General features: G+C 51.0%; 2 protein-coding genes across 3 annotated transcripts in view; one reads left to right on the top strand and one right to left on the bottom strand.

The window, feature by feature from the left end:
• Positions 1-383, bottom strand: part of Slc25a25 (solute carrier family 25 member 25) — a 35197-nt gene extending 34814 nt beyond the window's left edge. Inside the window, exon 1 of one of the 2 annotated variants that reach the window (XM_021723578.3) lies at positions 5-383. In XM_021723578.3, the coding sequence (XP_021579253.1) occupies positions 5-262 (258 nt within the window). In that variant the 5' untranslated portion in view covers positions 263-383. The remainder of the gene's footprint in view (positions 1-4) is intronic. The other variant, XM_005321011.4, reaches the window with a different exon arrangement.
• Naif1 (nuclear apoptosis inducing factor 1) lies at positions 362-5931 on the top strand. Its single transcript, XM_005321010.5, has 2 exons — positions 362-2001; positions 3695-5931. The coding sequence occupies exons 1-2, from the start codon at positions 1491-1493 to the stop codon at positions 4165-4167; spliced, it is 984 nt and encodes a 327-aa protein (XP_005321067.1). The 5' UTR covers positions 362-1490; the 3' UTR covers positions 4168-5931.
• The last annotated feature ends 14671 nt before the right edge of the window (positions 5932-20602 follow it).

Here is a 20602-nt window from a genome sequence, read left to right as displayed (position 1 = left end):
TTACCCGGAGTTCGCCTTCGGTGCGGTGTAGTCCCAGGCGCCGCAACCCCACCGCCAGGTCGTTGACACACAGGCCGCCGTCGCGGTTGACGTCGAGCGTCTGGAAGAGGCTCCACAGGCGCAGCCGGTGGTCAGGGCCCCCGCAGACGGCGCCGCCACACGGGTCGCCCACGGACGCCGGCGACGAAGCAGACGACGAGGCGGCGGCGGCGGCGTCCGGCGGCGGGGAGGCCACGCAGCGGCACAACACACTGCTCACCATCGGGTGCGAGGCAGGGGCGCCGGGCGCCGGGCAGGGGCGGCGGGCCGACAGGGACTGCGCGGAAGCACGCCGGGTTTTCTCCTACAGAGAGCGCGGGCTCAGAGAAGCCGGCAAGCTGGCGGGAGGGGCAGCTTCCGGGAGCCCCGCCCAACCGAGCGCCTCTTTGGTAGCCACGCCCCCAAGCGCACTACGGACCAGTCACAGGCCCGGACGGCAGCCCGGAGGATGTCTGAGAGGCGGAGCCTTCCCTGAGGACTGCCCGGCTGAATGGAGAGGGCGGAGCCAACCCTCGCTCGGCCTGGGGCCGATTCAAACTGAGGAAGGCAGGTATTGGCTGAGACAGGCCTGAGAGAAAATCTCGCTGCGATAGGCAGAAGTCTTGTGATTGGCAGGCAGAAGGTCCCTTGTCCAATTTCCATTGAGAACCGCTGGTTAGACTGCGGAATTGTAAGGATGGGAGGAGTGGTCATGTACGGAGAGATCGTAGCCTGCGGAGGGGAATAGGATTTGTGTGACAGCAGTTGTGAACTGAAGTTACAAGCAGAGTTTTCGCTCTCGAGTGGAATTAAAAATTAATTGGCCAGGGCTCAAAGCCGAAAGCACTAGGTATCCTCCGGAGGATGATTTAGTAGTGATTTAAAACTCCGAAGGAAGTTTTAGTAGTATAATTCCCTAAAACACCAATAAAATAGCTGAATTTAACGGCGTAATCGTCTTGATACTAATAATTGAACGACAGAATGGTTTTCCAATGGAAGTGAATAAAAGCTAGGTGGGAGGAGTGCTCTGGACGATAGACACACCCTTAGACCAATGATTAAGCTATTTCCAGTAAATAGGCGTGCCCTTCAACTGAATGACAGACTTAAAGAACCTAAAGATCGACGCGATATTCGAGCCGCGACCAACCAGGAAGGCGGGTTCCCCTGGAGAAGTGCTGGGGGGCGGGAAGAAGGAAAGTGGGCGGATCTCCGCATGCCCCGGCGGAAGAGGCAGATTCAGGAAGCCATTACGCAGCTGGCTGGCAGCGGCCGGGCCGGTCGGTGCTGGGCCCTACGCATTTTGCGTAGCGAGGGGGGTTACCTAAGGCCTGGTGCTTGGCCTTGAGCAAGCCCGGCCTATCCCCTGAAGGGGGGGTGGGTAAGGGGCGAAGCTGAGGAAGAAGAGAAGGGAATTGGGGCACTAGAAGGTATTATAATTTCTTTAAAAAGAGGGGATAGGAGAGGCCATGGCTGTCCCAGCCAAGAAGAGAAAGATGAACTTCTCAGAGCGGGAGGTAGAAATCATCGTGGAGGAGCTGGAGCTGAAGAAGCACCTGCTGGTGAACCACTTCAACGCTGGGGTCCCCCTGGCCGCCAAGAGTGCGGCCTGGCATGGCATTCTGAGAAGGGTCAATGCCGTGGCCACCTGCCGCAGGGAGCTGCCCGAGGTCAAGAAGAAGTGGTCTGACCTCAAAACCGAGGTCCGTCGCAAGGTTGCCCAGGTCCGGGCCGCCGTGGAGGGTGGCGAGGCCCCAGGCCCCACTGAGGAAGATGGAGCTGGTGGGCCTGGGACAGGAGGTGGCGGTGCTGGCAGTGGCCCAGCTGTAGCTCCTGTACTGCTGACCCCCATGCAACAGCGCATCTGCAACCTGCTGGGTGAGGCCACCATCATCAGTCTGCCCAGTTCCACAGAGATCCACCCAGTGGCCCTTGGACCCGCGGCCACTGCAGCCGCAGCTACGGTCACCCTGACACAGAGTGAGTGACCTCCCCTGCCCAGTTCGTTTGAGCATAAATGGGAAGGGCCAGCAAACACTGGGGCAGCCTGGATAAGGTTGGCTGCCAAGGGTCAGAGGTTAGGTTGGGATGTTGGAAGAACATGAAACCTTCCAAGTACTTCCCAGACAGAAGCAATTCTGTTCTCTTTGGGACTGCCATAGGTAGCGTGCAGTTTGGCATTCTCACTAGTTGAATAGCTCTCAACTTTGTGTGTCCACCATTTGTGTCCATGACTTATCTCCACTTGCTGAACTGTGTGATCTTTGAAGACAGTCCCACAGGACTTATCACAGGATCTGGCATATAGCAGGCAACCAGGATCTACTTGGGGAATAAACTACCCAAAGGATGTATCCATTCTGGACAGACATTCTATTTTCAGTGTGGTGAATGTTCCTGCTGCTAACCTACTAACTCATTCATTCATCAAATATTAGCACTCAATCTATGCCAGACCCTATGTTGGGCATCAGCATTACCACTTGAAATATAGGCCACTTATTTTCTAGTAGGGAAGGTAAGACCCATATATGAATAGCTTCACTAACAGGCAGGGAAACCCAAGGACTCACAAAAGGAAGATGGCTTTCTGGTGGGGTGGGAACACACTGTTGATGTTGGCAGTGAAGGATGGAGGAGATTGACCTCACATGCATGGAGGCCCATAAAGCCCGCCTAGAATCCCTTCAAAAGTTCTCAGCAGAACTAACTTGAGTTGGATTTTGTAGTTCAGATAGGAGATTATGCCTGTGACTATGAACTCTGCTTCTTTGTGGGCTCTGACTTGTGGCAACCAGTGATTCTCAGTTGGCCTTGGTGGACTTGAGTGTATGTGTGGGTGCCATACCCCTGCAATGTCATATTCCCCAAGTACATATCAAGGTGGGAAAAGGAGAGCAAACACTGATCTAAATCAGATGCGGTTCTAGAACAGGAAATATGTTTAGGAATCCCATGGACCAAGGCAATTAAACAGACAGGGAAACATGTACTGGGCAATTCAGCTGCTACTGTCCTGTTCCCCATTCCCATCTCCTTTTCTGCTTGAGCACAAAGAACTTGGAAGTCAAGAAAACATAAAAGGAGGTAGGACCAGTGCACCTGCAAGTAGCTACATAGAAAGTGCCCTCAAGATACCTTCTGTGTGCTGGCACGTCAGGGAGCATTGACTCTGCCTCCTAAGATGCCTTATTAGCTAGAAGCAGCCCAGGGCCCTGGTTATGAGCATGTTGTACTCAGGTTTGGGGAGACCTGGGGTTTGCTTTCTGGCTCTGCTGAATGAGCTGGGTGATCTTAGGCAAACCATACCATGTTCAAGTCTTTTTGCTTATCTCTGAAAATGAAAGTGACAGTGTCTATATTAGCATTCAACAAGCAAAACAGTACAAAGTGCCTGGCACATAGTAAGTACTCTAAATTTTTTGCAACTATTATTATTGGTATTTTCGCTTTTGCCAGATTTAGGGCTTCCCTTTGGCTACCAGTAGATTAAGATCCTGAACCTCTTAGATTCTGGATTAGATATGAAAATAACTCTAAAGCCAGGAGAGGCCTGAATTCCCTTTCATCTCCCTCCAGAGCAGGGCTTAATGGCCTCCTCCCAACCCTGTAGGTCCAGCTACATTTCTTCCAGAAGGTGACCTCCTCTGCTTTGGCTCTTTCTTCCCTGCAGTCCCCACAGAGACCACCTATCACACGCTGGAGGAGGGAGTGGTGGAGTACTGCACGGCTGAGGCTCCCCCACCCCTGCCAGCTGAGGCCCCCATGGAGATGATGGCCCAGCACACGGACACGTCAGTCAAGCCGCAGGCCCTCAAGAGCCGCATCGCCCTCAACTCTGCCAAGCTGATCCAGGAGCAGCGGGTCACCAATCTGCATGTGAAGGAGATTGCTCAGCACCTGGAGCAGCAGAATGACCTGCTGCAGATGATCCGCCGCTCCCAGGAGGTACAGGCCTGTGCCCAGGAGCGCCAGGCCCAGGCCATGGAGGGCACCCAGGCAGCCCTGAGTGTCCTCATCCAGGTCCTCCGGCCCATGATTAAAGATTTCCGCCGCTACTTGCAGAGCAACACGCCCAACCCAACCCCCACTTCTGACCCTGGACAGGTGGCTCAGAATGGACAGCCAGACACCATCATTCAGTGAGGATCAGAGTTGAGCCAGCCTTCTGCCAGGATTGGATGAAACCTCTGGGGTCTTAAAAGTGGCTTCTGTGATTGTCCTTGGGCATGTAACACGGACAGCTCCTTCTTTGATAGACATTTGAGGGTCCACTGTTTTGAGAAATGAAGGAGACGGGGAAGAGGAACTCGTCGGGCTCCTGGGACCCAAGCTCCCTTACTCCCACCACTGGAGCTGCCTCGCTCAGATCCAGAAGATTGGCTCGCTGAGGGTCACCTGTCCTGGTGATGGGATATGTGTTTTCATGAACCAGAGCTTGGGACATGACCCAGACTCAGTCTAGGGCAACTGTAAGGAAATGTCAGTTCTCTCAGTGGGGGCCATAGCCATCTGGGGCTCTGTACCGAGCTGCCCCACGCAAGTGCCATACTTTTGAGTAGGATCCCTTCAGTGGTGCTGGCAGGAGAGCAATAACACCTTCCTCCCGTGGGAGGCAGCTCCATTGAGCCTGAGGAGGAAACCCGGCCTCTTTCCACTTCCCACTGGGCCTCAGTTCTCAGGGGACTCTCCTTACTGCTGTGCCCCATCGCCCATCCCACCCCAGACACAGAACCAGCCCTGGTAGTGCCCAGGGACACCTCTGCAGTGACCCAGTATGCAGCCAGCCTGGCTCAGGAATGCTGGATGTGGCCTGAGCTGGTTGGACACACTCTGGTTTTTTAAGGCATCTCTGGGAAACCCCTTGGTGGTTTGCCCTGAGAGCTTTTGACTCAGGTCAGCTTTGGGTGCTGTCAACTTTAGAGAAAGCAAGCTGGTGTGCTGTTTGGGCACCCCACTACCCACCACAGAGGATTGGGGCTGGTCACTGGCTTTTTCAGAAGCCTTCTTCTTGTCAGTTGTATTTATTCTGTATGCTGTACGCGATCCCTCCTGGGAAGAACTCCAAGAGGGCTGCCCTGGGCCACACCCATCCTCCTTTCCTCTCTGAGGACCACATTTCAAAATTTAGTGCAGGAAAAACCACCCAGCTCAGAATCCCACCCTGGACTCTTCTCTTACCACGCTTAACACCAGTGCCTCCTCGTGTTCTTGCGAGACTCCCTCTGACTGCCGAGTGAGTCCGAAGCCTCAACTGACCTTGAATGTAAGAGGTGAGAGAGGTGAAGCCCATCTGACAGGTGGGACCCTTCGAATTTCTGGGCCCTGGAAGAGCAGCGCCTTGGAGGGCTAACGGAGGTGCTGTTCTTTTGGCTTTGCCAACCAAGACGTTTGTCAGGGTCTTCCCAGATGGCAGCTGTCGGTTTCATTTGCAGACTCGCCATGGACTTCCCAGGCCCTCACATCTTCCCCTACCCCGCCCCTGTTTTCCAACTTTGCCATTTGCTGCTGGTGTCTGGGCCACATGTGACCGATGGTCACATCCCAAGGCTCAGCTAAACAAGTGGCCACACTGTCTTTCTAGGCATGTGTGTTTAGGATTGCTCACCCCCACTGTTAGGAGGCCTGAAGACAGCCTCGCTGTCACCTTCTCTGTGGAGGCCAGCTACAGGGAGGTGGAGCAGGTCAACCCCAGGAGGTGACGGAAGGAAAGTTCTCCTCTGTGTGGCCAGAATGCCACAGGGACTTGCTAAGAATTGGTGACTTGGTTTGGTTTTTCTCTAGGGTTGGAAATCTGAGCCAGTATCGCATCTGTTCCATTTGGGTATGAGGAGGAAGCCTGGATCACTTAAACTGACTTGCTCTTTCCAGGTCGTAATTTTAAATTAAAGAAATACCGCTTTTTTTTTATATACATATCTCTGTGTCTTTATTGGCTATATGTAAAAGAGAACAAGGGCTGGCCAACCATGGCCCACAGGCCAAATCATGCCTGCCACCTATTTTCGGAAAAAATAAATAAATTTATTGGAACACAGGCACACCTATTCGTCTATAAATATGTGACAGTTTTGTGCTGTAATAGTAGAGTTGTAATAGCAGAGCTATAACAGAGACATCTGGCCCACAAAACCAGAAGAATTTATTACTCTGGCTCTTTACAGAAAAAGTCTGCCTATTCCTGGGTTAGGGCAGTGTTTCAAACCTAGGGGGACAGGAACTAATCCCGGGTCTCACCTAGGATAGACTCTGGCTGCTGAGCTCTTGACACTACACAGTGCAAGCAGGTCGAGTGATTCTGAGGCTTCCGGAAAGCTGAGGATTGGAATGCAGATCCTGCCCGGTGGGCGGGTTCTCAGGAGTGGCTGCTGCCCAGGTGAGAAGCCCTGGGAAGCAGAAAGACTCATTTAAATAAGATCGACCTTATTTATTATTGATCATTCTGGAGTGATCTCAGCCTTGCTGGACATAGTTATTCTAACCAGTGTTTAGTAATAATAAAAACCAACAATGGCTGGACCTCTGCTTGTCCAGGCCTTAAAAGCATTATGTCATTGACTCCTTCCAGCAGCTCCAGAAAGCAGCTAACTGTGAATATGGTCCTTAGTTTGCAGATGGAACACTAAGGATCAGAGAATCAAATGATGTGCCCAAAGCCACAGAACTATCTGGTTCCCTAGCATGGCCCATGCTCTTAGCTGCTGTTAACTTTTAACTACCCGGGCCTTGTTGCCGATGAGATTTGATTTCACCTGGAGATGATTTGAGCTTGATTGGGAATTTCTGTCAAATGAGGCTCCTCTTGCTCAGCATAGCCTTTGGATTTACTCATATTTAAGGGGAAACAGAGAATGATTTAACAACATTGAACCCCATACCATGTTGGAGTTGGGAGGGAACTGTCACTTCGGACTGGGGTGATTTGGGCTGGGGTATAGCTCAGTAGTAGAGCGTTTGCCAACATGTGCGGGGCCCTAGGTTCCATCCCCAGCACCCCAAACAAAACAAAACCAAAGTGATTTATTGGGGTCCTTCCTAAATCATGGAATTTTATGTGACAATCCTCTAAGCCACTAGAGTCTACTACTTCAAGCACTGAAATCTTTCACCTTTTTTTTTTTTTAAATAGTACTAGGGATCAAACCCAGGGAGCCCTACCAATGAGCTATATCCCCAGACCTCTTTATTTTTTATTTTGAGACAAGGTCTTTCCTAAGTTGCTGAGGCTTGGCCTTGAACTTGCAATTTTCCTCCCTTACTTTCCTGGTGCCATTAGGCTACACCTTTTTTTCCCCCCTAGTACTGAGGATTGAACCCAGGGTTTGGTGCATGCTAGGCAAGCACTCTGCCACTAAGCTAAATCCCCAGCCCCACCTTTTACTTTTTATACCACTTTGACAGAAGCCTTTCAAAAAGGTTTGCTTTGTAAACTGCATTTTACCCAGCTGCACTTTCTCAAATAGGGTTGGCCCAACAAGTTCTAGTGCTATGTAGAAAGTACCTGAACTGACAGGTTTGGGCTTGAGATCCAGTCCCACCACTATTCACAGTGTTTCAAACCTTTGTGGGTCATAGTTTCCTTAATCCTAAAACCAGGGATGACAAACAGTATTTGACAGGGGTGTTCTCAGGATGAGCTAGGAATGATGATTCCAGTTTAGTGAGTGCTTACAATATAGACACTGTCCTAAGCATTACATGTGTAAACTCCTTTCATGAGAGAATGTAATCATTTAGCATGTGGCTGGGACATAGCACATGCTCAATAAATACTGGTTGCTGACATCCTAGTTACAGTGTCTGATACTCCAAAGTGGTAACTATTGAGTCTTTTGATATCACAATGGGAGCTTTTGTGGTTTGAGCCAGATGGCAAAGATGTGATCCTGGCACTAGAGGTTGGCCAGAGCACAGGGAACAGAGAGTGGAGGGCTGGAGGCAGGTTGGTGGGGGCAGGGAGCCATGGCTAGTGCAGCGGGGAGAGAGGTTCCAGGAGGCTCTGGCTGCAGGTACCCTGAGAGAGGCAGGTGGCACAGCTGCCTAGCGCTGAGCTGAGCTGAGCTGGATTGCTGAGCCACCAATGTCCCAGCAGTGCATTAGGACAACAAGCCAAAATGAAAGTAAACCAAGCCAGTGATCACTTACTGTGATAGTAGAATCGAGAAGAGAAAATGCCAGCCCCGCCCCCCAATGTTCCAATTATAACTCATGGGGCCAGGGGAAGGTCAGATGTATTGCAGATGGGGAAGCCATCAACCCTCAGGAAGAAGGCTCTTAAGGCTTTATGGACTTGGAGGAGCGGGTGGGGTGTCAGGGGAGACAAGAGGGATAAGAATCAGGAGTGGAAAAGCACTGAGAAGAAAGCCTCAGATTCCCCCAGCTCCTCCCAGATAAAGTGTCTCCAGGATCCCCGACTCCTGCCAGGCATCTGAGGAAGGCTTCCTTTGAGGGTCCCCAGTAAAGAGGCCTCTGGGTGGAAGCACCTGGGCTGGGACTGCAGGTAGGCACCCATCATGGCTGTCTGGGGGGCCCGACTCCTTGCTGCATCCCTGGCTGTACACCTAGTCTGGTAGGGAAGGAGGGAGCCTGCCAGATAAAGCCTTTGTAATTGTGTTCAACCTGAATGATCACTTGTGGGTTTTTATTTTATTCTAATTAGTTATACGTGACAGCAGAATGCATTTCACACAGCTTTTCATTTTTCTGATTGTACACAATGCAGAGTTGCACCATTTGTGCAATCATACACTTACCTAGGGTAATGATGTCTGTCTCATTCCACCATCTTACCTGCCCCCATGCCCCTTCCCCCCCCCCCTTATGGATCAGCATCCACTTATCAAAACACTCGGCCTTTGGTTTTTTGGGATTGGCTTGCTTCATTTAGCATGATGTTCTCCAGTTCCATCCATTTACCTGCAAATACCATAATTTTATTCTCCTTTAATGCTGAGAAATATTCCATTGTGTATATGTACCACAGTTTCTTTATCCATTCATCTATTGAAGGGCATCAAGTTTGGTTCTACAGTTTAGCTATTGTGAATTAAGCTGCTATAAACACTGATGTGGCTGTGTCACTATAATATGCTGATTGTAAGTCCTTTGGGTATAGACAGGAGTGGGACATGTGTGGGTTTGTGGCCAGGAGCTGGTCTGTAATTTCAGCCTGTCCTTTACTGTGGCTGTGCCCTGGGGTGGGATTGTTTAATTCCCCCAGCCTTGGCCTCTGAAAATCTTTCTCTAGTAAGGCAGATGTGCGCATTAGCAAGCTGATGTTCATAGATGGCTTCACACAGTGCCTGGCACACAGTAGGTGCTTGTTTAGGTTGTCTTTTTTGTTGTTATTGTTGTTGTTGTTACAGGGTCTCATTAAATTGCTCAGCCCAGGCTGACTTTGAATTTGCAGTCCTCCTCCTCAGCCTCCTAAATGGCTAGGATTACAGAGTTGCTGGGGTTACAGGTATGTGCTACACTGCCTGGCTTCCGGTGGTCTTTCGCTTATAACAAACCACCCTGAAACTCAGGGGCTTACAACCAAGATCATCTTTGCTCCTGATTTTGCAATTGGAGCAGGGTCCAGAGGAAACTGCTTGTCTCTGTTTCTCAGTGTCATCTGAGGCAGCCCCACTGGGGTGAGGGGATCCAGCTCCAAGATGGTTCACACAAGTGTTTTGCCTGGAAATCTCCCTGAAAAGACTTCCTGATTCTCGGGAAAGTACTAGACAATTGGTTGAGGGCCTCACAGTGTGGCCAGGAGTCGCCTCTGGGAGGAATAGGCAGATTCACACACCACTCTTTTCTTTGGAGATGATAAAATAAACTTGGTATAGATGTTTGCAGAGGGGGAGGTGCGTCTTGAAATGACCATCCCGTGACAGAGGCCTGTTACTGAAAGTTTGTTCCTTGTCCCCAGTGCCAATCCAACTGAGGATACAGTTGTGAGAAAAAGGGAAAAGAAATTTTATTGCTTTGCTAGCAAAGGAGTATCACAGATGATTCCTGTCCCAGAGGCTATGATTCTCCCCATCAAGGGGAGCAGAATGGTTTTTTTTGTTCTTGTTATTGTTGTTGTTGTTGGTATCAGGGATTGATCCCAGGGTCACTTAACTACTGAGCCACATTCCCAACCCTTTTTTATATTTTATTTTGATACAGAGTCTCACTGAGTTGCTTAGGGCCTCGCTAAGTTGCTGAGGCTGGCTGTGAACTCCGATCCTCCTGCCTCTGCCTCCCAAACCACTGGGATTACAGGCGTGTGCCACCACGCTTGGAGAGCAGAGATAATCCAAAAGGAATCTTGTTTTCTGAGACTAGAGAGATAAGATCAGGGAGGAGAGATCAGGAAGTAGAGAAAAATTTCTGTTTTAGAGCAGCAAGAATAACGTTACAGAAGATGCTGGTTCTGTCACCCCAAGACTGTCACCTTCTCTGTCCCACCTCTTTCCCTAGACAACTTCTGCATAGTCTTACTTCCATAGCGGGCCTTCCTAGTCCATCTGCAGCCCAGGCCGGCTCCTCCTGCCGCCAGCTCCCATGGCTCCCTACCTCTCCTCCTGCAGGGCATTGCTCATTTTCTCATTTCCTTATCAGGAGCTCTTTGGCTCTAGGGACATTGTCCACCCTGCTGTGTCCCAGCTCTGGGAATGGCACCCTCAGCCCCAAGCTGGACACGTGGGTAACATCCTTGATCCCTCCCACAGCCTCACTTCTCACATCCAGCAGTTGGTAAGCCCTCGGACAGCCCTGTGCCAAGTTGAACCACTGTAATCCCAGACTTCGGAGGCTGAGGCAGGAGGATGGTGAGTTCAAGGCCAGCCTCCATAATTTAGTGAGGCCCTAAGCAACTTATTGAGACCCTGTCTAAAAAGTAAAAAAGGGCTGGGGATACGGCTCGATGGTATAGCACTCATGGGTTCAATCCCCCGTACCAACAGAAAGAAACAAAAAAGACCTGCCATCCCTCAACTCCCTGCTCTCCTTCCCCCTCCAATCCCATGTTCTCTCTCGCCCTCCTCAGCCACAAAAACCTCCTCACGTGTCCCTGTACTCCAGGCCTCTCAGGGAGGTTCTTCAGAAGCCAGTCTGAGCAAGCCAGGGTGGTGGTGCAGACCTCTAGTTTCAGTGACTCGGGAGGCTGAGGTGGGGAGATTGAAAGATGGAGGCCAGCCTTGGCAATGGAGAGAGACCCTGTCTCAACTGAAAAGGGGTGAAGAGAGCTGGGTGCAGCGGTGCACCCCTATAACCCCAGCAGCTCCAGAGGCTGAGGCAGGAGGATGGCAAATTCAAAGCCAGCCTCAGCAAAAACAAGGCCCTGACTCAGTGAGCCCCTGTCTCTAAATAAAATACAAAATAGGGCTGGTTTAGGTACTGGGGTCTGAACCCAGGGGTGCTGAGCCACCTCCCCAACCCTTTTTATTTTTTGTCTTGAGACAGGGTCTCCCTAAGTTGCTGGGGATGTGGCTCAGAGGTCGAGTCCCTGAGTTCAATCCCTGGTACAAAAAAAAAAAAGGTGGGGGGGCATGTGAGGAGGGCTGGCGATGTAGCTCAGTGGCAGAGCACCCCCAGTACCAAACTAAACCCAACCAAACCCCAACTACCAGCCTGCTCCCTGCTCCAGCCCTACAGGGACTCCAGCGCAGGGCCCTCAGTATTACCTCCAGCTTTCTGACCCGCCTCTGCCTCCCACCCGCTGCGCTGAGCTCCAGCCACACTGAAAGCTGGCTTCTTTCAAAGCCAGGCTCCCTTTCTAGCCTCTAAGGCTTTGCCCTCAGGGTTCCCCGCACTCACACACCTTCCTTCCCCCCGCTTTCCTCTCTCCTCTCACCCTTGGCACCCCATTTGGCCCCCTCCTCTAGGGAGCCTTCTTGAGAGTCACACCCGGGTTTATCGCCCAGCACTCGCACCCACGCGCATGGAGTGGATGTTTAATTGCAAGAGGGACTCCGGGCTGTGGCATGATGAACATTTGGGGTGACCCTTTGCTGTGGGGCTGTCCCAGAGGATGTTCGCCAGCATCCCTGGTATCTACCCCCTGGATGCCCATAGAACTCCCCCCACTCCAGTTGTGACAATCAGAAATGAGTCTGGTCCTTGCCAAATGGCCCAAAGTCACATCCTACCACTGTGGCTTCTGTCTTATTCTTAGTGACTGTTCAAGCGCATAGCACAGTTGATCTGAGCCCAGGCGGCATTCCCGTAAGATGGCCGGTGTTTCCTCCCACTTGAAAGATGAAGAGACTAAAGCCAGGCCTCACCCAATGGCACATATTTGCTTTGTTTTGTTTTGGGGACTGGGGTTTGAACCCAGGGGCGCTGAGCCACCTCCCCAACCCTTTATATTGTTTATTTTGAGACAGGGTCTCTCTAAGTTGCTGAAGGTCTTGCTAAGTCACTGAGGCTGGCCTGGGACTTGCCATCTTCCTGCCTCAGGCTCAGAAGTCACTGGGATTACAGGTGTGTGCCACCACACCTGGCCTGATGGCACATATTCCTAAATGGCAGAGCTGGCAACGAAACCTCCCTTGGTGAGTCAGCCTCTCACGGGAGCCGGAGCGTGAGTGTGAATCAGCCTTCCGGAGCTGCAACCTGGACTCTGGACCTGTGACAGGAGGGGCCCAGCCCCACCCGGGTGCCTCGGCCTGACCTTGAGCGGTTCCGCCTCCTGCCATCCTGGAAGTTCCCGTCCTGAGCAGTCCCCAGGGCTGCGGAGGATGCCCTGAGATCCGTGGAGGAAGTAGGTGAGATTCCAGAGCCCGCCCTCACCAGGCTCAGGCACAGGATGTGGAGAAGTGGAGCGCAGGACGGAGCCCCTCTAGACAGCCCTCACAGAGCCCTTCCCAAGGACTCTGCTCGTCCCAGGTCCTCTCCTGATCTCCCTGCTCCTACAGCAACTCAGATAGCATGGCTTGGCTCAGAAAAGGAGACCCTGCCTGCCCCTAGGAGGCCAGTGGAGGATACTGAACCTCATTCCAGGCACCTCCAGGTCAGGGACGGGCAAAGGAAGCTAGAATGCCAGGCTTCACTGTGAACTCGCCCAGTGTAAACATATTGACTACTAAGTATTTCTCCACCTCCTGCAAACCCTCCCCAGCACGATCCAACCCCAGGAAGTCCTTGTAAGTTCCACACTGAACCCCTTGGGGCCCACTTTGCAGTCCCCTCCCAGGGAGAAGAAGGCAGCTGAGGAGTTTGACCGGCTGGAGGCCAGGGTGCAGGCCCTTTTCCTGGAGCACCTCACTCTCCCCCTCCTTCAAGGGCGTGGCCGTCCTGGCCCTAGTGGGGACCCCTCCTGACACCTTGAGGACCCAGGCTGGACCTTACTTTGCTCTCGGCTGAGTCATGGGATACACTTTGGCCATGATTCCCACATGCCACCCAGCTGTGGGGAATTGAGTACTAAGGGGGTCTGTCTGCTCCAGGGGACCCCACTGAGGTTGAGGCCAACGCAGGCCTCCAATAGGGTCCTGTTAGATAGGCGCTCAGGCCCAAAGGCTCCCCATCTTTTCTCACTGTTTTTGGTCTTGTTTTGTTTGTGTCAGTGTTGGGGATGGAACCCAGGGCTGCTCTACCCCTGAGCTATATGCCAGCTCCTTTTTATTTATTTATTTATTAGTACTGGGGATTGAACCTAGAGATGTTTCCCCACTGAACCACAACCCCAATCCTTTTCTTATTTATTTATTTTTTTTAGTTGTAGATGGACACAATACCTTTATTTTATTTATTATTCTTATGTGGTGCTAAGGATTAAACCCAGTGCCTCACACGTGCTAGGCAAGTGCTCTACTACTGAGCCACAACCCTAGCCCTCATATTTTTTATTTCTGAGGCAGGATCTCATGAAATTCTGAGGCTAGCCTCAAATTGGCGATCCTCCTGCCTCAGCCACAACTTCCCATACCCACTCCTTTCCGAGTTTCCTATGAAAGAAGAGCCAGGAACCCCCAATCTGCATTGCTCGCTCTCAAGATGGCCCACAGTCTCCCTTGAAGGTGTATCTATCTACTGTATCTATTTCCCTAAATTAAAAAAAGTATGAAGGGCTGGGGAGGTAGCTCAGTGGTAGAGCACCCCTGAATTCAACTCTCAGCACTAAAACAAACAAAACAAAACAAAAAAACCACCCAGAAAAGATGGAGAGAACTTTTGGCCTTTCAGCGATGCTCAGTAGCCACGATTCCTCCTGGCTTTGGCTCTCTGGATTTGTTCTGGGAAACACTGTTCCCCACTCTGTCTATGCAGGAGGACAGAGCTTAGCTGTGCTTCAGAGTGAGGATGTGACCGGGGGTCCTCTGTAAGGGATAACACGTCTGAACCAAGGGAAACCCAATAAGCCCTGCTTCACTTGCTTTCAGATACTTGATTTTCCCCCCTTGGGTGCCAGGGATTGAACCCAGGGGTGCCTAACCACTGAGCCACATCCCCAGCCCTTTTTATTTTTTATTTTGAGACAGGACCTCACTAAGTTGCTTAGAGCCTCATTAAGTTGCTGAGGCTGGCTTTGAACACGCCATCCTCCTGCCTCAGCCTCCCAAGCCACTAGGATTACAGGGGCACTTGCTCTTACCACTGATATTCAGTATATTCCTGTTAGCTTTGCTACCAGTAAGTAACACAACTGCTATGTGGTCACCATGGTAACAACTAAGTGGTTTTCAGGAAGTTGAAGGCTGCTTTTGTCTATCTCAAACCAGCTGAAACTGAGTTAGGATTGAAGAAATAAAAAGCAGGTGGAAAGCAGATATAAAAGAAGGACAAGGAAACAAGATCTTAATTCGGAAGTTCCGCATTCTCTTCCAAGCCTGCCACTCCTGCCAGTCTCTTTCCCAGGCCTATTACTCCCAAGTTCCTGGGAAATCGGTAAGTCTACCTATGCAGATTAAGTAAAAGATATGACATTTTAACAAACCTATAATTTAGAGGACTTTCCAGTGCTATCCACCAATCAGACAATGAAAACCACGTGAGCTTAAGAAACTCATCAGACCACCAGAGACTCTTTTAAAAACTATTTTTTTGGGCTGGGGCTGGGGCTCAATGATAGAGCACTTGCCTGGCACTTGTTAAGGCCCTGGGTTCAATGCTCAGCACCACATACAAATAAATAAATAAAAATAAAAGTGTTGTGTCCAACTACAACTAAAATAAAAATAATTTAAAAAGAATTGTATCTTTCCTAGAGACCTTTTCATACCCCTCTTATGAAGTTTCCTTTAAAAGAAAATCTAGGAATCCCGAAACTGCATCTCTCACTCTCTAGATGCCCACAGTCTCCCTTGATGTGCACCGACTTTCCTAAAACAGCTTCTTTGCCTTTGACTGGCAGGTGCTAAGCCAAGGGCCTACTCACTCATCTTGAGCCCAGTCCTCCCTGGGAACTCCTCAGACCCTTCAGAGACCCTCGTTTTCCCCCAACAAAACCCCTGTCCTTTCACTTGGGCCTGCACAGGTGTCTGATGGGTGACCTGTGACCTCAGGGAACCAAAACTTGGTGCTCAGAAGGCTAACTCTGCTTTTCTGAGCATGAGGGCTTGAGGTTTAACTAGGAGTACGCAGACCACCATTCGGTCACTTTCCTGCCTCCAATTGCCTTTCCCAAGCTGGGCACTGTGGCCGCCACACCAGTGACCTCAGCCGCTTGGGAGGCTGAGACAGGAGGATCTCCTTTTGGAGACCAGTCTGGACAACATAGCAAGATCCGGATCAAAACAAAACAAACAAACAAAAAGGGCTGGGGTACAGCTTGGTGGTTAAGTGCCCCTGGGTTCAATCTCCAGTACAGCAAAAATAAAATAAAATAAGCAGATGTCCATTAGGCCTGTACGAGGCGACTTGTAGACCTGAGCGGCTGAATGGGTGAGGTCGCTCCCAGCGCTAACAGGTCTGTTTCTCACAGTTTCTGTTTTGCTTCGCTCCCCAAATAATAAAATCAGCCTTGCCTGGAGAGAATAAAGCAAGACATCAAAGAACACCCCGGCTGTCCTGATCTGAAACAGGAACATCTGGGACGCAGATGACCTGGGCACGACACCAAAACTGCGTTAAAGAGGAGCGGGTGGCCGCGCCTGTAATCCTTGTGTCTCGGGAGGCTGAGGCAGGAGGATGGCAAGCTCGAGGCCTGTCTGGGCAACTTAGGGAGACCCTGTCTCAAAATGAAAAATAGGAAAACAAAATTCAGAGCCGGAGACTGTTTCCAGCAGCCAAATGTTCTGGGCTTTTTCCACCCTAAGGGTCTGCGATTCAGATTCCAGGACAAAACCCTGCGGGAGTATGTGCCCAGCCCCGCTGTTTCTCAGGTGTAACTTGCGGCAGAATCCGGGATGTGGGGGTCCTCCTGCTCCCTCCTCAGGGATCAGGTTGCAGTTGGAAACTAGGTTGAAGTTTAACCAGGCTCCCTGCGATTCTGATGAAATTCTGCGCACTTTGCTCTCCTCTCCTTCCGGTCTTCCCGACCAGAATAGGAACCACGTGATTCTGCCCATCTGGGCAATTTTTTTTTTGGGGGGGGGGCGGGTGGTCCTGGAGATTGTACCCACCATGTGTGCTTACTACCGAGCCACAACCCCAGCCCCCTTTTTTTCTTTCTTTTTTTGAGACAGGGTCTCACAAAGTTGTTTAGGGCCTTGCTAAATTGCTGAGGCTGGCTTTGAACTTGCAATCCTCCTGCCTCAGCCTCCAGGGCTGCTGGGATTACAGGCGTGCACCATCACGCCTGGTTTTTGGTGTGCATTGAAATGACAAGAAAATTGTTTAAAAGGCGGATTCCTTGGCCCACACGTGGAAGCAGGCATCATTGAACAGGTCTGGTTGGGCTCAGGTACCTGTCTTTTTTAAAAAATAATTTTATCAAAGTATAATTGACACATAATAAGCCCCCCATATTTAACAATTTGATGAGGATGTATGTACAGCCGTGAAACTGACTCTGCCCTAATCTTGGACTGCCCGGGTGCCTGGTTGAATTTCAGCCCCACCCTAATCTTGTTTATCTTTGAGCACTGGATGCCCACAGACCAGAAGTTCCTGTTGGCTCTAAGGTAGCTGGCAGCCTGACCCCCAGCAACCTCTGTCTTCATTATAATCTCATCTGCATGCTAAGTGACAAACCTCCAAGACCCCTGACAATTGACGACTGCCATGGAGAAGTTGGTAAAGAATTATGGGGCTGGGGCTGGGGATGTGGCTCAAGCGGTAGCGCGCTCGCCTGGCATGCGTGCGGCCCGGGTTCGATCCTTGCACCACATACAAACAAAGGTTCTAGGTCAGACCCTGTCCTCCCGTGCCACTTAAAAAATAAATATTAAAAAAATTCTCTCTCACTCTCTCTTTAAAAAAAAAAAAGAATTATGAAAGGGTCAGGGGAGGTGGTGCACACCTGTAATCCTGGTGATTCTGGAGGCTGAGGCTGAAGGATGGAAAGGTCAGGGCCAGCCAGCCTCAGCAATTTAGTTAGGCCCTGTCTCAAAGCAAAATTTATTTAAAAAAAAAAAAAAAGGCTGGGGGTGTAGCTCAGTGGTAGAGCACTTACATAGCATTTGTGAGACCCTGGGTTTAATCCCCAGTATGGGGGGGGGCGGCTACCAAAATGTTTGTACTGATTTACATCCTCTATCAGGAATGCTGTTTTAATTTGCAATTCCCAAACACTAATGGGAATCTTATTTTCCTTCTCCTTTCCTTGCCTCCCAGTATTGGGGATGGAACTCAGGGGCACTTTACCACTGAGCCACATTCTCAGCCTTTTTTTTTTTTTCTTTCTTTCTTGAAACAGGGTCTCACTAAGTTGCCTAAGACCTTGCTCAACTGCTGAGGCAGGCTTCAAGTTTGTAATCCTCCTGCCTCAGCCTCCCAAACTGCTGGGATCACAGGTGTGTGCCACCACCAGGCTTAGATTGTCTTCTTAACTGTTAGAATTCTTTTCACATCTGGACACCACTCCCCTGCAGATACATGCAGAGAGCATGGTAGATGCTCTCTCCCAGATCTCTGCGTGTTGAATTTGAGGACTCTCTTCAGTGACCAATGTGCTCATTCAAACAGCCAAGAGAAGGGCTGGCCTACCAGACTGGCACAGATAAAATAGAGTACCCACTGGCATTATTGGTGACAGAGGATGGGGGGGCGGGGGGGACTCTCCTCATGCCCTATAGAAAAAGAGGAAATGGGTACAAAATCCTAGGAGGAATCTGTCTGGTAGTTCTTAAAAGAAAAAGGAAAAAAAAAAAAAAACCTACATGCAGGTTCCTGTGACTCAGCAAGTTCACTTCTAGAAATTCTTTCTGAAAATAAATAAATAAGCAGGAGCAGTCAGGACCAGGCGGTGGTTCAGCGGAGAGCACTTCCCTGGCACGTGCGAGGCTTGGGTTCCATCCCAACAAAAAAAGCAGTGTGCTCTCTGTCCCGGGGTCTTTGGTCCGGGGGCTGTCCCCAGGGGAGGGGGATGCAGGCATAGTTGACTGACTGTCCTTTGGATCTTGGAACCAGGCTCTGATGTGGCCCAGAGTCCTTTTGCTGTCCAGCATGGGTGGGAGGCCCCGCTGGACTGGAGGCCAGTGGGGGCTGGAATTCGACTGTCCCCAGCAGGGTGAGCACAGTGCAGGTCCCGCCTTCTGGCCAGGAGTTCAGGTCCACTCTGAGTCCACCTGGCTGCGGAGAGCGCTGAAGTACAGGCTTCAACCAGCCACCACCAGTACCCTCTGGGGACTGAGGCTGACACAGCTTCCTGGGACCTAGAAGGGACAGTCCTTTGCTCTCCAGGCACCAGTGGTTTTCCTAGGACTCAGGAAGATGGGGCCTTGGCCAAGGCCTGGCCAGGCCTGCTGGGGCTGCGTGTGAGCAGGGAACTGGAGCCCGGAGACCTGAGTTCTAGGTCAGACCCTGTCCTCACGTGCCACTTAGGCCAAAACCCTTGTCCTTCCTGATCCCCTGTGTCCTCAACCAGGACGGTGCTAGAGATGATCAGAGTGACTTCTCCCTGCCCCCAGCAGGGACTGAAAGCCTGGTTGCTGGAACCAGTCAGATCTGAGTACCACTTCTGGCTCCAACCCTTTCTGCGACTTGGCATGGTGATTATCTATTTTTGTATGTGACATTTCTATGGCTCCATTGGTCAGTTCTGCACATAAGAGCAACTATATTTACCAGCCCGTGGAGGATCCAGTGTACAGTGAAGATGCCCATGTACTTGGGAATGGTGTCTTATTTTAATTGGTAGAGTTTTCCCCCTTATTTTCTTAGTGGCACAAAAATGTTGCATCCTCGTTGGGTGCAGTGGCACACACTTCAGCAACTGAGGAGGCTGAGGCAGGAGGATCACAAGTTGGAGGCCAGCCTGGGCAATTTATTTATTTTGATATTGGGGATTGAACCGATGGGCATCTAACCACTGAGCAACACCACCAGCCCTCTTTATTTTTAATTTTGAGACAGGTCTTGATAAATTGCTGAGGCTGGCTTTGATCTTGAGATACTCCTGCTTCAGCCTCCCAAGCTGCTGGGATTACAGGCATGGGCCACTGCACCTGGCAAGCCTCAGTGATTTAGACAGATGCTGTCTCAAAATAATAAAAATAAAAAGAGTTGGGGATGTGAGGCTGGGGATGTGGCTCAAGCGGTAGCGTACTCGCCTGGCATGCGTGTGGCCCGGGTTCCATCCTCAGCACCACATACAAACAAAGATGTTGTGTCTGCCGAAAACTAAAAAATAAATATTAAAAAATTATCTCTCTCACTTTAAAAAAAAAAAAAAGAGTTGGGGATGTGGCTCAGGGGTAAAGGGCCCCTGGGTTTCATCTTCAGTGCAGAAGTGAAAAATATGTGTCCTTCACAAGAGGGGGTGTTAGATCTGATTCAATACTGTAATGTTCTTCCTGCCTTCATGGGCTGTGGTGTGAGTCTAGGGAGAGACCCAAGTAGGGCACAGAGCTGTGGCCTGGGCAGACAGCAGTCTCCCTCTGTGGGCACCTTCCCAGATGATCAGCAATTTCTAGGATCTAGAGCCACAGACGGGTGACCGGTCCTGCTCAACATGTCCTGCAGGTGGCGCTAGATATCCACAGTGAGGCGCGGTCTGGGCACAGCCCTTGAGAGCGCCAGGCTGGAGGGAGGGCAGGAGAGTGCCCCAGAGAGAGGCTGGCTACCCATCCATCTAGCCCAGGGGCTGCTCTGTGTGCAGAGAGAACCAGAGTTGGGGTCCCACTGACCTGGACCAGCTGTGATTCTGAGCCCGTGTCCACTTGGGGGCCTCGGTCTCCTGTCCAACCTGAGCCCTGGCAATAATGACTCAGAAGGCTGAAAGGCCCCCCCCATCTTGCCCGAGAGGCAGACAGGAGCCCTGTGACGGCCTTCTCCCTGTGTGACCTTGTCCCAACCCTGAGGTCACCACGTTTCTCTCACTCTATGGAAGGGGAAAGGGGGCCCAGGAGGATGAGGTGACCTTCCCTGTGCAGCTGTGACTTCCTAGAGCCAGGCGGGAAGGCAAAAGCGCCTTGCTCCCTCCACTGCGCCCATGCGGAGGGAGCCCACGGGAGACAGGGTGGAGGTGGTTCTCCCTGAAGAAAGGAACAGGAGAAGCTGCTGG

The sequence above is a fragment of the Ictidomys tridecemlineatus genome, chromosome 4 (genome assembly GCF_052094955.1).
Source record: "Ictidomys tridecemlineatus isolate mIctTri1 chromosome 4, mIctTri1.hap1, whole genome shotgun sequence".
Lineage (NCBI taxonomy): Eukaryota > Metazoa > Chordata > Mammalia > Rodentia > Sciuridae > Ictidomys > Ictidomys tridecemlineatus.
Note: the sequence above shows the minus strand (reverse complement) of the source record. Positions and strands in the feature narration are given on the sequence as shown.

Coding starts and splice junctions, on each gene's coding strand:
- Naif1 (XM_005321010.5), top strand. CDS start 1,491: ATGGCTGTCCCAGCCAAGAAGAGAAAGATGAACTTCTCAGAGCGGGAG. Junction 2,002..3,694: donor TACGGTCACCCTGACACAGA/GTGAGTGACCTC, acceptor TCTTCCCTGCAG/TCCCCACAGAGACCACCTAT.